Consider the following 17,317-nt stretch of genomic DNA (forward strand, 5'->3'; position numbering starts at 1 on the left):
ATTATGGCCCGCTCAGCACTAATTCATCCGTGCTCGTGAGCTTGGTTTGAGGGCAGAGGCGCCCAGGAAAAAAAGGTGTTGTGGGAATGAAAGATGCGGAGCACCGTAAATGGACAGTCTATTGTACAATGAAATCGTTCTCTAACCTTCCACTTTTATCTGGGCACACACTCTATTCAGACCCATACACTTTTTCCTCTCACTCAGTCCTCAATCTATCAGACGAAGGCTCTTTTTGAGCTTTTTGCCATTTTAACATAAAAGGTATGGACTCTCGGCCGGACTTACTTTTTGCCACGACAAACAGGAACACCCGAGGCGATTTTCCAGAGGTTGAGTGGCAAGAAGTACGTTTATGGGATCAATTAAAATGATTTACTGTCAATTTCCTATGATTTATGAATGCAAAATAGAAAGGATGTTTATAGAAGCGAAAAGTTTCAATTCCCAATCATTAATTTGGGGAACTTCTTCAGAAGTTCGGCTCCTCTCCAAATCGTACATTTTTCAATGATGCTCTCAAGTCGAGTGCCAAGGAAAGTCTCCCCTGAGGAATACGAAATTCCACTCATCCCTCCCCCTGTCAGATTGATGATGGGTGTGCCAAATTGAAGGTGTGATGTGAATCACGTATAAACAAACCCAGAAGCAATTCTCCTCTGCAAAATCATATCAATCGACAACTATACTTTGGGCGACATTTCCAATCCGTGGGGAGGATTTTGAGGTGAACTGACTACTGAAATGATTTGAAATTGTCCCCAAGATCCCAACATCAATTCCTTCTGTCTCACTCTATCTGTCTTCTTTCCTAGCAATCACACTTACAATCATCCATTGATGCGATGACATAGAGATGAATCCCTCGAAGGGAAAACATCCTTCAGGGTTCTCGCCGACGAAGTAGATCCACTCAAATTTCTTTCACAAGCTCTCTATGACAATTTTTCCTTTTCTCTGCTCTCCAGGACAAAGCGAAAAAACACAAAAATAAATTTACGAGTTTATATGCAATTTCTTATCATCTCTCTGTCTCTCACGTTTTCTTTACAAATAACATAATATTTACAATAAGATTTTTCTCATGTTTAAGGTAAAATATTAAACTTTGATTAGTGTTTTTTTTTCTTGTTCACCACTCTTTTCAATTAAACCCTCTTCTCTCTTCACCATAAATCATCACTCATACCTCGTAAAATCACAATATTCATTTCTCCTTAAATGTCATTGTCAACATTAGTGAAATATTAAGTTTTCCTTCCGCTCGCTCAACTATTTATCTCTTGCGCAATTAATAAATTTATCATTTAAACAATTATATATATAGCACACATTATCAGGCAATTAATTGCACAATGAACAGTTTATAGCAGTTTGTCGCATTTACCGTCCTCCACTCTTAAAAACAAAGTGAACTCTAAATTAAACACTGACTTTCAGTGCCTATTTTTGTGACGCTTCTTTTCATTCTCATATTAAATTCTTCAATCTATTTATACATAATTTGATATTATAAGTTTATCAACTCTGTCCCCGTCATTCCCAACCACATTGGAATAAAAGTCTTTGCAAAATAAATAAATTGGAAGTAAGGGAGGTAAAAATCTTCACACTCACACGCTTGTGTCTTAATGCTATAGTAAATGCCTCATTCTAATGGTCCAGTATCACGATTTCATGTCATTATCGTCACCTCCGGCATTCCTGGGCGCATCGCCAGCCATTCCCTCTGCTTCCGTTTCACTGCCGCCCGCCGCCGCGCCGCCCTGATCTTGTGCGTCAGCGTCGTCTGAATTGGAATTATTCTCCTTCTCATCTTTGTCAAAGACCTCATTACGATTAAGAAGTTGATCCGCTTTGATATCCCACAACTTCTTATTTGCCTTTACCTTTTGTGGGGCAGCATCCATGAAAAGAGGAGAAAACACAATTTTTCCATGCTTTGTGGTCCATCAAAGAGAAAATAAAAGTGTATTCAGAGGCAAAATGTTGAGGATACTTAGTGAAATAATGAGTAGAAATGATATTCTCTTATCAATTTCACCAAAAAAAGAAACATGCATAGTTAAATTATCCTCTCTCACACCGCATTCACTGTGTAATTTGCCTCCCTCTTCTCAGGCTCAAATAGCACCCGAGAGAGCGAGAGTGCGCGCGGGGGAGGGAATAATCAGGGTAATAAAAACGAGGCAAAAAATAAAAAGTCCAAAATAAGAGACGAACAAAAAAAAATCAAATGAAATGAGAGTGAGATGAATGGTAATTTGGAATTTTGTGCGTTTACTTTGGAACGTAAATCTTACTTTAGACGTATTATCCTTCACCCAAGAGTCTGGCTTACCATAATCGGGTGGATTGGCATAGGGATCATAGCCGAGAACTGATAGCATTGGCGCTATATCGGCCATATCGCGGACCACATCTTCAGGGATGTGGCCCACCCACTTGCTCATCGCCTCCAAATTTACAGGCTTAATCACTTGATCTGATGATCTCTCCACCCTGAATTAGAAAGAGAAGAGAGAGAGAGAGAGAGATGAAATGACGAAGAAAAATTCCACATTATATCCCGAAAGCAAATAGAATCATGGATTTCCATTTCGGCTGTAGACGACAAACAATAAAACAGAGGGAAAATGAAAGTGTATCAAGTGTGGAAAGGAGTGGATTCGCCTCAGGCATGAGAGACTTACTTAGATAGAGAGACTCCATTTGGCTTATTTATAAATTCCTCGTGATGCAAAACGCTCTCATTCCATGGCACATCGAGGAATTTTAGGATCTTTCTCATCCACTCTTCGGGATGCAGCACCAACTGCTCATAGTAAACCTACGAAACCAGGGAAATAAGTCATCAGACGCTTGGCAAAGAGACAAAATCAATACTTTGCCACACACTCTGCAAACAAGAGAAATCCTGCACTTTCCATTAAAATTACATTGTACACATTTTTACCATGGCGGAGAGTCTTGAAAAGAGTTAAACTATTGCAAAGCTTTTAATTTGCAAGAACACAAGCAATGCATGGAATTTGTTGAGTACAAAGAACTCACGATATTCGCACGCTATGTTAGCCAAACATTCTACACTCGAGGTTATAAAAATATTTTATAGTTTATATTTGTTTGCAAATGAAATAAAGATATTTATAAAACACCATTATACACAGTTACCATAAATCATTTACTTTCGTCAAGGCAGAAAAAGAATAAATGTAAAGAAAATCTGATAGCATGAACTCAAGTCGTTAAAAATAACACTTAAATTTTATTGTAATTGCTCAACATTACTGTTATCACAGTGAGAGTCTTGCAATTGAGATAAAGATGAGGAAAGTTTTTAATTAAATTTCAACTTCTCAATATATTATGTGTTATTTATGTCTTATGCAATCGAGCTACATTATTCAGTACTGCACAATATACAGAACACAAATTATTTCTCTTTTACTCTCTATATTCTCTAGAAATTGACAATGCTGAGAGGTTTATAAATATTGACAGAGGTTTGAAATATACACTAAAAAGCTCTCTCCTTATGCACGTCTTAATTTCAGCAGTGCATCGCAAGTCACTATCGCATGAAACTTGCATGATTTCTCCATCCTGAGCAAACATAACGTATCGAAATTACACTCACCATCATACATCGCTCCCTGCCGATCTCCTTGCACTGCTCGTGCATCGTCTCAATAGCATGATTCCATTTGGTGAGACATTGTCGATAGCTGGTGAGGTCGAATCCTGTTATTGTCACTTTTCTCGATATAATGGAATGCACTGTGGCACGTCCATCTCGTACCATAAAGAGGAATTTTGCCTACGAAACGAAATACAATAAACAATGTACGGAGTTGATGTACAGTCTTTTCTCTTTCCAATTTCCCTCGCTCTATAAATAGGACGAAAATCGAGCGAGAGCGAAAAGAGACCATAGAGAAACCAACACTAATTTAAGGTACAATTTTCCCTATTCCAATTGTATTCTCATCCATCGTCCGCAACAACAATCGAGAGTCTAACTAAGTGATTTGATCCTATATGTATTTGCCCCACATTCACGGGAATCCATTCCCCATTGTGTGTGGAAAGAACACAGACTCACTCTCAGTGGGTGGAAGGGTTGGGGAGAAAATAATAAAACAAACACAATAAAAACACACCCCAATCTCCCGAACATTGTTTGGTTGTAGCTCAAGTCAATTGTGTAATTTTCCTCAATGCTACAGAGCACAACACCCACACTCTATGAATGTCTAAAATATCGCGCGCACAACTTGAGCCGCCGCGCAACAAAGGAAATTTATTATAATTCACCTGAGGGAACAGCTCGATGACATAGGAGCCCATTTTCAGTGTCAATGGATCCTTGTTGCACAATCTCGATGCAGGTTCACCATGTTTGGCAATTATTTCCAGACAAAACTGAGCAATTGCACTATTCATCACCTCCTTGCTTATTCCGGCCTCCTGCAGTCGCACGCTCTCCTTCTCCGATTTCAGCCAGTGCGATCTCAATTGCAAGATACGGGGAATTACCCTCGTCTCCTGACCGCATCTGTAAAAGAAAATTGCTCGCAATTGAGATGGAATTGGTAGCAAATGATATAGACATTGCAATTCAATTCATGCTGTACGGCTTCTCCCATGTTATAGAGAGAAGGACTTAAAGGGTTGCAAACAATGATGTTCTGTGTAGTTAACTTACTCCTCCGTTTACTTGTACATCGGTTGAACTTTAATTGAACATCGAATTGCTCAATTTGATCATTTTGTTCCGCATTTAATTGTACCTCCGCCAAACTTTGATTCCCCTTTCGCCCAATTTACCACAAATCACAATTCAATTCCTCACGCAAAGCTCATTCAATAAAAAAGAACAACATTGCGATAAACTTTCGGCACAAAATATTCTCTGTCTCTCTTTTTCTCTTTAGTGCCACACAAAAAGTTTTCCCAAATGTAATATTTTACGGTTTTAACTCGAATAGGAAAATAAGAAGGTATTGGCGAAGAAAACACGTAAACTATTACATCACATTCAACCTGCTGATCTAACCAAGGGCTAAACTTCATATTTACGATTCATCCCATCCCACAGTGTATCTCATTCTCCAGCTCACCGTGTTTCTCAATCCCTTTTCGCGATGGCACATTTTGCTGTGGAGTAATTCAAACACAAAGAAAGACACACGACAAACGCGTAAAAGTTTCCGAATGATGCCATTAAGGGATAAACAACAAACGGGAAATAAAAGTTCTTGCTTTTTTCCACCACCCATCGTCTTGGTTAACTCACTTCAACCTAAGGCATTCCCCAAACCCCCCGCACCCAGTTCACAGACCATCCTCGGCTTTCTCTCCTCCTTCTGCACAGCATTTCCCGTCCATATTCAACAGAAAATATCATCACCGTATCCCTCATCACTGCCAACAGGCACAAACCCATGCACACACAGAGGAGAAATGCCGGCGAGGGCGTGAGAAAAGTCCAGGAAGGAAAGGCAGAGGAGGGAGAAGGTAAAAACTTTTCTCATGTTTGAAAACAGCCTATTTAATGTGGAAGTTCGGAGAAATGCCTCTCTAAATATACCTACGAATTGTACGCGTATGATTCTGGGATTCCTATTTCCACCCGTAAACCTACAGACATGTCAATTCCTCTGCTATTCGTTTAAGTTTATACATACTTCTGCCATAGCTTCAGGCGTAGATTTCCCCACTCGCCCTCTCTCTCTCTCTCTCACTCTCTCTTTCTCTCACTCCCCACAAAATGCTACAATTATTATTATTCCCCAACATCTTGATGAACCTCACTTCAACTTTATCATCATCGAGCGTGTACAATAATGAAAATCCTCCGGAACATAAGCGATGTCGAATAAAAAGTTCATTAAGCTAATAAAGAAGAGGAAAAACTTTTTTGTTTTCATTTAACTCACAATAAAATTTTGAAAAAATTCCGCGCAAATGGATAAGTTGAAATTCAACAAATTGATTCCATCAAAATTACATATATGGAATAATTAAAATCCATTAAATATTCCATTCGCCATTGATTGAGGATTTTTTTCGCAAATATTTACCAATCCTGTAGTGCTGAGTTACCATAAAATATGTACAGCGTGTTATGTTGTTTAAATCGAAACAGAGAATAATCAATACTTTAATTTTTGCGTCCAGTCCAAAAATGACACATTTTTTATTTCTCACGAACTTTTTCCAGATTATCAGTTTGGAAACTTTGCTCGAGTCCTTGCTTATGGAATATTTATGAGATAAAACTTGGAGAGCATTCTTCCAAGACATCCAAAGTCTGTCAGAAGAACTTTTCCGCTCAAAGGGAAAGCCAAACTCATTCAAATTAAGTATTGATCTTTGACTTTACAGCGTGTTGCATTGCGATTGTAGAATTATTTTAATTGACTTTCAGTCCGATGTTGCTGAAAGTCACAAATTAATGCCTATTTTTAATAAATTATTCTGCTCACTCTCTAAATGAATAAAATTGGCAATTTTGAAATATATACAATTCCTAAAAGTGTGAGTCTGTGAGATTCACAGCTCACGTATTGCAAAGTTTGCAAGAGAAAGAATCTCTCAATTTGATTTCTTATCCATTCCCATTCTCCAACTCTCTAAATTTATAATTCATAGCAACGGAAGAGCGTGAGCAGAGAATTTCAAATTGGCACACAGGAAGTCAGTCAAAATACCAGCCAACAAAAGGAGCGAAAGTTCGCGTAAAAAAAGTGCTTTGACTTATGGCATTACATTTCGTATTAGAGACAAATCGTTCCAAAAGTACGGAGAAAACAAAATGTAAATTGAATTTTTTTCTGCTCTCTTTTCTTGGAACTTTTTTGCGCGAGAGCATGTCTTTGCCGTGCTTCTTCCTCTTCGTCTTCGGGCGAGTGTTGTATTTCATCGTTGAATGGGAAATGAAAACAAATAGCTGAGGGACTCACCGTACATCCGGATGAGCATCGAGCATGGCTCGCATGAGTGTTGTGCCAGAACGTGGAACACCCCCGATGAAAATCAATGGCATATTTCTGTGATAGGGATACACCTTTTGATCCACGCCGACAACGAATTTCTGTCGAGAGAGAAAGAGAGAAGTAAAAAATGGTTCAATAAGACTCAAGTCTCGCCTCCGCCATCGTCTTGCGGACAAGAAAGCTCTCCAAGCTGGAATTTAATTTGCAAATTCAATCAATCAACATACCTCGTCCCGAATCATCATTGGGGCCGTTTGGTCGTCCTTAAAGAGGCACGTCGGTCGAAGCTCAGTGAATTTAAACAGGACCATTGTGACGGCAAAGAGGCAAAACACCCCCAAAAGGGCGGCCCGGCGATTCCTCACACCAAGTCTCATGTCTCCCTTGTCCCTCGTCCTCACTTCTTCTGCCACTGTGCGCTCCACAATCCGACCAGTGCGGTGTCAAAATACCGAATTTAAATAAATATTCACACTTGTTCACCCCTTCCGCTTAACACCGTCGATTATGGCGAAGCTTCTTCTTTGCCTTCACGCCGAGTGTCTCTTCTCTCTCACTGTCAGTTTTTTTTTCTCTACTTCCCCAACATAACTCTTTGCCCAGTTCACCCACACAATCACCAGCACTAATCCCAACACAATTCCACCAGCTTTGCACTTGTCATTCTTCCTGCCATTTGAGGGTGGGTAATAAATTCAATATAAATCCAATCTCTGCTTCCTGTTACCTCGACATCTACGAAAATGGAAAATGAAATGTGTGAGCAAGGTGAAGCATATTTTCCCCCCATTTCTTTCACTTTCAATATCCAGTCCCTCTGCTCGTCGCGCAGCGAGGAAAAATATCAAATTTGCCACGCTAATTTATTCTAATGAGACACCCAACGGAAAATGCCTCAGAAAATTAACACAAGCTGTTGTTCCTTACTTTTGCAATTTCCATAAATTGCATTCCCGTAAAATTAATTGTGCCATTTTTATACCGGCACACAACGAACGTGCTGTGCATCTCACTGAGAGTTGAAGAAACGGTAATGCTAAAACTATAGCGTATTAAATTAACATTCTGTGTTATTTAATAAAGAGTTCTGCACATGCAGAAATATATTCGAAAATAAACAGATTTAAAGTTTACTGTGAATTTCACGTTATAAACTTTTATGCACAAATTGTGCAATGTGCGCCCTTTATTCACCTTTTGTTCAGTGCTTGTATTGTAAGCATCTGTGAAAATATTATGTCAAATGCACCGTGATGTCGCTCACAAACTTACATTTGTGCATTCAAAACACTGCGTTGTGTACTTTGCGATGTGTTTCACACTTTTTACCACCTTTTAACAGCTTCCGCGCTGCTTCCAGATGGAGAGAACCTGAAAATTAGAGAGGGAATTTGATTAAATATCGCACAATTTCGAGTTATCTTTATAACATATCAATTATATAAAATTTGCATAGAAATTGTCTCTGAGAATATTTATCTTACAAATCTAGCAAAGTTTAATGTACAACAAATAGTAAATTGGTTTCACTTTGCCGTTTGGATCCAAGGCAAATTGTTGCTTTGCATTTCCATTTATTCGTATGAAATGTGCAAATTTATTGCGATTAGTCACGTTCGGCATGGTTTTGCATACTTTTTTTTCTCCTCCCCGCCATGTCTTGAAACAGTGCGTGAGATGATTTTCGGAAACACACACAAACTCCTCTTCTTCACTGATAACCATAAGAACGTGCCTTAGATAAAGTCTCTCAGCTCTTTTGACCACGTACAGTGTTTCCCAGCCAGCCCACGAAAATCTGCCACATTTGAAGAATTTACGCTTGTTTACCCACGAGATCTATCAATCTTTCTCACCAGGATCATTTTCTCTTAACTGTTGCATAAATCAATTTTTATTGAATATTCAGCAAATACCCTTTCCCGTCCTGCTTGAAAGCAATTCAATTGGGGTTCTTTCCACCCTTTCCTCGCATGAGGGCCTCCCATTCATGGCATTCAGTCCTTTCTGCCGCTCCTGATGAATGTGTATGATTTTGATGGGAAAAGGTTCGTTTTTTCCTCCCGAATTGAATTATTTATTCTGTACGACCATCATTTTTCCTCCTGGTTAGAATTGTCGTCGTGTTGAATTTTGTTCATAGTGAAAATTCCCAATTCCTCTGAGCTGAGCTTTCTCATACCAATGAAAAAGACACGTATGTGAGGAGAAGGGAAAGACGAAGAAAACGGCACATCCCTCCATATGAAAGTGGAATAGAATAAATTTTAATTTACATAACCAACAATTTCATACACCGTTTTCACATCCTCCCCCGAAAGTGGAGCTCGTTTTTCATTTTAATCGCCCCAGAATTATATAACAAGGAAATTAGGGAGTTTATATATCAAAAGAAATACCCACAATCGCAAAATCCATAAACATTTTCTGTCATACACACGAGGTGACGAAGCTTTCGGCTTTTGCGAAATGCCTACGTTTCCAACCAAAGCATCATATAGATGATGAAGAGTTGTACAATTGCAGAATTGCTCCATATTTTCTTTTACAGAAAAATCATTCGAGTTTCCACGGGCGAAAGAATATGAGGAAAAGAAAGGCGATTAAAGATGAAATTATTCTGTTTATTTCAGCAAGAATTCGTCTCGTGTATGTTGAATTGAAAATTCAGACACATACGATAAATCCCATTTATTTTTTCTGCCTCTCGTCGGTTCCTGTGCCCCAACTTTCCCTTAACAACTCCCACGAGATCATCTCATATCGAATTCACATTTTCCACTGAATCAGCATTAAACTGTTGAGGTAGGTCTTCAAAATGCCATGGCAAGAGAATTTATTCACCTCTCTCGTCGCTCTTGCTCCACATCTCGTTACGAGACGCCCCTCACTCATCAAAGCAGATCAATTTTTCAGCAACAACATTATAATTACACGATTATTAATGGCCACTGCTTAACATGATTAAGTGCTATAAATTTCCAATTTGACTTCGCCACAGACTTTAGCCACGCTTGTGACTTCCTTATTACATCGATGATCATACAATGTGAGTAGAAAGAGTCCAGAATATGGAGAAAATGTGAACGCAGAAGTGGCAAAAAAGACATAAAAGAGGAGACAAAATGAATATTAAATTTTTTCAACTATTCGTATTTCTAGACGACACGAATAACCGGCAAAGTCGTGGCATTTCTGCTAAAAAGAACCACAAGCAGAGGGTTATTCACCTCTTCCCATAGAGGAACATCGTAACGTCTTGAATCACTCACTCAAGCGATAGATAAAAGCGTCATATTCCTCGCGTTAATGAACACCTCACATTCTCGTCTCAACCGCAAATTGCTCAATCACAAATCGCCTTCGTGAGTGACAATGAATTAACAGACAATTAATTTATCAGATTCTCTGATTCATTCATCCTCAGCATTAGATTCAATTTTCCACACACCAACACATTCATCACACTCTCACCTCGTATTTTTCCATCCAATTAGGCATTCAGAACAGTTATCAGCCATCAAGACTGGCTTTTTTTTGCCACCGCACACTCACCACAAAATATCATTTGCTATCCAATTTGATGCAGGAAAATTTTCACGTACTTGCTACAGTTTCGGATCACAGAATCTCTCCGTCTTTCTTCACTCTCTTATTATTCCATTGCACTTGTTGAGATGAAACAAGACAATGTATGGACAATGAGGGAAATAAAAACCAAAACATTACGCAATATGTTCACTTCTCTTCCTTCTCAATAAAACGAAATGAAAAAGAGACACAAAAAATAAGACAATAACTTTTCTTTTTTATGCGGCGAAATGGTCATTTATTCTTCTCTCTCTTTTCTCCCCCTGCTGACCCACAAATTTAATGGTATCACACGAACAAGAGTGTTCACAGTGATTTAGGAGTGGAAGCGTAGTAAAATATTACATTATGTACATTACATCAGCTAAGTTAAATATTTTGATACTGAGATATCTATAATCACAATCATTTGTCAAGAAAAAATTACTATAACAGTCCTCGGGAACGGAGAGCAAAATTTTGTAGTGTTAAGAGAAATATTATGAGTAAAATCATTCAACGCTCTTCTCCATTTGTCATATTTAAAAGCCAATTATGAATTCTCTATGAATTTTCAGAGCTTGAATTAATTTTTCGGTCATAAATGGTCAACAATAAATATGCTGAAATTAAAACTTCCCAATTCCCAATAAAAGCTCGTTATTTCAGCATTGTAATTGCCTGTCAAACCCACTTTCAAAGATAAACAAAGAGATAACATTTTCTGATTGATTAATCAAAGCACAGCAATTGTGAAAAATTAAAAAGTGTCCCAATTAATTTTAATAGCTTTATATCGATTTGAATATTAAAAGTTGGACTCTCACAATGATGCAAATTCTGAAAGGGAATTTTTGAAATATTAAACCATGACGATGAAAACACATTAAACATTTCCCTCGAGGTGAAATGCATCCCGAATATTGAGCCATAATCATAACTAAATATTGTATTTCTATTGTGAACATATACGGTGTATATAGCAAGTTGAGTGTGTGTGTATACACAGCAAAGTGTCGATATCAGTACAACAAAAGCGACTGCAGAGGAATAAGAATAAGAATTTTCGTCGAATAAACAGCCAAACCATCTGTTAATGTCACGATATCGTATTCTTCCATTTTCCCTCCTTTTTCCCCTTTTACTTGGCTCTTGTCCCCTTTGCCGAATTCACCCAAAAGCTTTTTGGAGCTTTTCCATATCTTCAAGCTCCCAGAGCAAGAGGATGTGCGGTTGAAGATGGGGTAAAAAGCAAGATTTTCCCACGATTGTACACAGTCTGCAAGGAGCAGTGCATGGAGAATAGAAGTCAGTGGACGTCAGACATACAAATGTTCAGCATCTCCATATCTGGAGGGAGAAAGTGACTGGGAAAGTGTTGCTAGAATTAAAATCTCCTCAATAATCCCCTTGACCATTCGCCCAAAGTGACAACATCATGATAGTCATCAACAAAGTGGACAACTGCGGCTCTTTATTGAGGGACAGAGGGACGATTCTCCACACAAAAGAAAGTCCCAAAGCATTGGTTGCCACAGTGGCATCGCTGTTTGCAAGCTCTTCGCCACACTGAAAATACACACCAAGGATTTTCTCAGCTTGTGAAAATCGCTTTGTCATCCGGATAATATTGGTGCCGTCATTCCATCGAAAATTTATATTGAATCTGCTCAACCCTCAGATAGTTGTCGCAACTTCCCATATTACCAAAAATCCTTTTCCCTCACCCAGAATCACCAGTGCGTTCGAGAAGCATCGGCAACTTTTGGGGAAAAACATATCTTCGCTATGAAGCCTGAATGCAGTGGTATAGCGAAAAAAAACTTTGATCTTCGATTTATATTCCATCAAGTATTTAGCTTCAGTGATTCATGAAATTACACCATTTCGCCATTTTTCATCCCATGAGTTTATGCCGCTTCTTTTCCATGCTCCTCAGCCAAACTATGGCGAATCAGTCAACCATTTAATCTGCAGTCTCTCCATTTCTTCGTCGGTTTTATCAGGAAAATGATCTTCAAACTTATTTTTTGTCTACTCACACCCCTGAAAACACACTCACATAAAGGTTATTAAGACAACATGTGTATGAATATAACTTGTTGCCATTGTGCAACTTAAGCACATCATCATTCATTCAACGGTGAGCTGAGTAATTGCACAATTTCCAAATATACACAACAAAGTTATCTCGCAATTGCATTATTGAGTTAACTTTTGAATTGAGATAAGATAAGAGTGTGTTTTCATTGACATACCATAAAAATTCCACCGACAATAACATCAATTTTCCCAGCAAAACTTACTATTTTCTCCACTCATCAAATCATCATTCATAAGTGCTCATTTAAATTCATGCGCGAAAGAGATGGAGTTAATTTTTTGCTTGCCATTTTCACATCATTTCTCCTTTGTGCAATTTTGCGAAAAACTTTTCATTCACAAATACAAATATTTTTCACTTTTTATACTGAGAAAAATAACAGAGTCTTGAAACATATGCAAAATATTGACACTTCAAATTTAAGACATTATTAAATACACGTAACACCAAAACAATAATTATGGAAAATCGTAATTCATATAATATATTTGCTCTGAATATTCAAGTGTATTATAGCTGAGTATAAACCACTTAAAGCAATGAATAGTTCCAATAAAGTCTCTGACATCCTCACAATATGGAGATATTTTGATAAGGATTTTACGTCACAAATACATACTACACATTATATTATATTCTGTCTCTAGGCAATGGAATAATTTACTTCCCACCATCACACATTTTCATCATAGCGCGATTTCATTGATGTGGAAGGAAATTGAGAAAGATCATATTTTCCCATAACGTTTGATAGGTTTATTAAAAGTTGTACGATAAGACACGAAATAGATATCATATGATATATTCCTCTGTTTCCACAATGTATCATGATTTTCCACAACAATGTAGGATGCGTGCATTGATTGTATTGTGAAAGAGTTTCTCAAATAATGCATCTCAATTCACATTGACAAGTTTCGTGCTCGAATTACTATATTTCATGGAAGATACATTTGATATTCCATGCTCAATTAATGCCATTCCTTCACAATTCTGCCCCACTATTTAATTGAAATCATAAAATATACATACTTTCAAATAAATCTCCGCTGAGAGATTCAAAAGATAGAGCCATAATAAATAGTGATCAACTATATTAATGTGTTTGCAGTCTGGAATCCAATTTCTCTGCAATCAGTTAAGACACAATTAAGGCGCACTTGTGATTAAAATGAGCACGCAAGTATACATATACAGTGCTTTATAGATTGGTATTGATTGAAAATTTCGGCCGATAAATTAGCTCAAGGGGAGACAATGGGTACTTTAGATGGATCTCTTGGGGGGTGAAAATTGGCGTAAACACTGCCAGAACATCCATTATATTGTCAATTTTCTAAATTAAAGGACGATGGAAATGTCTTAATTGGATGAACACCCATTTTCACCTTTCATTGCTAATAATTTCCATTACATCTGCTCTGTTATTCCATACACACCAGCTATTTATTGTTCTTTATGCTTTTACCTCATCAAATACCATCTCGAAAAAGACAACTTTTCCCTCTCTCATTGTTAAACATGCGAAAACTGCTTGTGATAATAGAAAAGTGTCTGCGTGAATGTTAAAATAGGGATAATTTCACAGCGAGAAATGGGATTAATGAGATGATCTCACAAATTGCAAATAATCTCATTTACACATTCGTACAATTCCCATCTCTAAACTTCACTCTAACGGGATCCTAATATATTAACCTTTTTCCCACCCTTATTATCTTATCACAATCAAGTGAGAATGAAAGTGGAGATAAAGTTTGCGTCACGGAATATAAATTTCCCTGGTCATTTCCCATCTACGAGTTCTGCCCGCGCGCGTTTCACTCTTGCTAGCTTAACGAGAGTGCCTCAATTTCTGTGAAACGTTTTACCTTGGCTCTTCCGCCCGGAACATTTCTCGAGAAAATCGTCTCTCTGCAGACTTTTGTCGACATTGCGCGCACCTCTGAAGAAGCACATGCACTGAAGAGACTGAAGATTTCACCATTGAGGAAATAATAAGACTTATCAAGACCACTCTCGCTATACACTTTGATGTGAATGGCTCAATATCGCCTTTAGTTGGATACTATAATTAAAATTAGTGGACGCGCCACCGCATAAAATAGCCAGATGATGCGGAATTAAATAGTAGAGTGTTTGTTTGGGAAGGCGAAGGAATACCTCTAAAATTAACTTGTTCATCATTTGTAAATATTCTCCGAATCGCCCATTCGATATTATTTGAACTATATAAGCAAACATTATGCCGTTCAATTTACTCTTTTGCCTCATCATGCAGAGACTTTACATAATCTCTGAAAAAATAAACAGGGAATTATTAATTATCTTCCATGCAAACTGTGTAGGAAGATGCCCACAATTTTTTCCATCACATTTCGAAATTCACCTCCAAAGAAAACTATGAACACGATGAACTCTTGCTTTTTTGCCATTATAAGGCTGAATAATAAAAAATGCAGTCACAGAGACAATTAGGAAAACCGAGGTGAAGACGTCACCTTTGTTTGAACTTCTCTTCCATTATCCACTCTTCTCCTTCCCCAAACCGGCAAGAAAGACAACGGCAAGAAGAGGGGTTTTCTCGAGTAAATAGAAAAACGGAGTGAAACACAAATAGAGAATTAATTTATGCATCGCATCTCTCTCACTCTCTCGCTCTCTCTCTATTTCGTGCAATCTCAAACTTCTCTTCCTCTGACACTCTAATTTCCCAACTTTTCGAGTTCATGTTTGTCAAACATGGAAATATAAGAAGTAATGAAAGTATGAAAAGTGTGTAATTAAAATATAAAACAGGCAGATGTGCTACATATAAATAACTGGCTGTTGAACTTAGATAACTTTTTCGCCGTTTCGCTCCCGCCCTAATGAATATTTAATATTTAAACACACCGCGCGCGCTCTTCTCGCACCCAAACACTGTGCGGCCGCACAACTGGAGGATTTCTTGTATACTCTATGCGACTCTCCAGGGGAAAATTTACACAAGATTAAATCAACTTTTTCCATAAGAATCTTCTCCAGTCCTTGCGTTGATATTTCTTCTCATTACACGTTTTTTCGCCGCATGACCAAGACAATTAGCACGAAACATAATTCAACCTATCGCCAGAGGATTGTGTGTGCAGAGAAATTAGAATCTCTCCCAGTTTATATAAATAAATCCACATAAGAGGCTCACAATTTCTTAGAATAACCAACACTGCGCTAAACAGTATCATTATAATTCCAATTACATAAATGATTCAATAAAATTCATCGAACTTTTCATGTGAATTATATATTAGACAATTACTTGCAATCAACATCGTAAAGTTGTTCGAACTTTTCTAATATTACACCCTCAAATCCCGTTGTGTGGATTTATTCAGAAGCTTCTCTTGGCAATCATTCTAAGTTTAGCACTTATCAGCCCCTCAAACTTACCAGTCTCTGGCTCTCTTGGGAGTTGATAAAAATCCACAATGTCCTTTGGAATGTTTCCGGCTGACGGTCGAATTCTCTTGTGTGATGTGCAGAATGCTGTCGCGCTTCTCTTTAATCCCTTCACGACACACTGGCCAGGAAATGTGCGACCACTAAAACTGTTTTAATTATTCTTTCACGAGTGTCTCTCCTCCCCAAAATTCCACCATCGCAGGAAAAAACGCGCGCTCTCTCTGCCATTCTTCATGCATCACACCGGATAATTGGTCAACTCATATTAAGCGCATTTAATGTGTTTTTAATTGAATTAAAATTGTACGAATAACACTTTCCGGACGATGACATTTTTTGCTGCATTTTTTCATCTCTTGCTTTTTTTGTTGGTCCAAATTGGAAAATCGAGAGTCATTAAATCATCAAATGTAGTCTATACACGGCGTAATCCTCAATTTGTGGTATTAATTGAATTTAAATTGAAGTATTTTGTACATTGGGATTATTTTGCGAAATATACAACACACATTAATCGCACGATGAGGAGGAAAATAATTCGATTTCCAGTGAAAATTGATTTAAGCTCGCGATGAATGCTTAATGGTATTAAAATGTGAAGAAAATGATGCAGATGAAAGCGTGATTTTAATTGAATCTCACACTCGCGCGTCTCACTGATCAGACGAGATGAATTGACGGGAGACTCGAGAGACAGAGAGTGTGGGACAAGCCAACACACCTTCCCTTTCAGCTGATAAGGAGGCCAAGATAAGCGCACCTCTTCCTCGCGATGCTTCAATCGCCCAATTTGACCCCAAAATTCACGCACAGCCCGGAGGAGATTCGCACCAAAACCACTTCAGAGCGACAGATAAATCCTCGGTGGAGCAATTTCCGGTGACATCTCAACGCCCGGAAGATGCTGGACGTGAGAAGATTCCCGGAAATGGCAGAGAGCGCGAAGAGGAGAGGGAAATACTTGGAGAGAGAGTCACCCACCCGGAAGGAAGACACGCCAGGAGGAAATTATCATAACGATCACACGATTCTCTGGCAGGAGAACACAAGGGCACACTCAGCGATGTAAATCATGTGAGGTGATCGACTAAACTAAACCAAACACACTTTCCGAGCGGTGGAAAATGAGGAAAACCCTCGCATTCGCACAAGACAAAAAACTCACAAAACGTCACTGGAATGTCAGAGCAAAGTGTCAGAT

General features: G+C 38.2%; 1 protein-coding gene across 5 annotated transcripts; it reads right to left on the reverse strand.

Annotated features, from left to right (window-relative positions):
• Positions 1-991: 991 nt before the first annotated feature.
• On the reverse strand, positions 992-17,294 carry LOC132262368 (protein-tyrosine sulfotransferase). 5 transcript variants are annotated; one of them, XM_059761630.1, is made up of 10 exons: positions 17,098-17,294; positions 16,105-16,234; positions 8,274-8,372; positions 7,229-7,736; positions 6,969-7,099; positions 4,318-4,558; positions 3,641-3,820; positions 2,694-2,830; positions 2,304-2,502; positions 992-1,889 (listed from the first exon to the last, which is right to left on the reverse strand). In XM_059761630.1, the coding sequence occupies exons 4-10, from the start codon at positions 7,376-7,378 to the stop codon at positions 1,668-1,670; spliced, it is 1,260 nt and encodes a 419-aa protein (XP_059617613.1). In that variant the 5' UTR covers positions 7,379-7,736; positions 8,274-8,372; positions 16,105-16,234; positions 17,098-17,294; the 3' UTR covers positions 992-1,667. The 5 variants fall into 5 exon arrangements, with proteins under 5 accessions (XP_059617613.1, XP_059617612.1, XP_059617610.1 ...); XM_059761629.1 differs by having other exon boundaries at positions 16,105-16,256; XM_059761627.1 differs by having other exon boundaries at positions 16,105-16,262.
• Positions 17,295-17,317: the final 23 nt, after the last annotated feature.

This window comes from Phlebotomus argentipes, unplaced genomic scaffold (genome assembly GCF_947086385.1).
Source record: "Phlebotomus argentipes unplaced genomic scaffold, Phlebotomus argentipes genome assembly contig_15, whole genome shotgun sequence".
Classification (NCBI taxonomy): Eukaryota; Metazoa; Arthropoda; class Insecta; order Diptera; family Psychodidae; genus Phlebotomus; species Phlebotomus argentipes.

What these genes read in the sequence shown, in the direction of transcription:
- LOC132262368 (XM_059761630.1), bottom strand. Translation starts at nt 7,378, where the DNA reads ATGAGACTTGGTGTGAGGAATCGCCGGGCCGCCCTTTTGGGGGTGTTT. An exon ending in GCAGGGAGCGATGTATGATG is followed by an intron (nt 2,831 to 3,640) that starts GTGAGTGTAATT and finishes CTGGTTTCGTAG; the next exon opens with GTTTACTATGAGCAGTTGGT. An exon ending in TGAAGGATAATACGTCTAAA is followed by an intron (nt 1,890 to 2,303) that starts GTAAGATTTACG and finishes GCCCCACAAAAG; the next exon opens with GTAAAGGCAAATAAGAAGTT.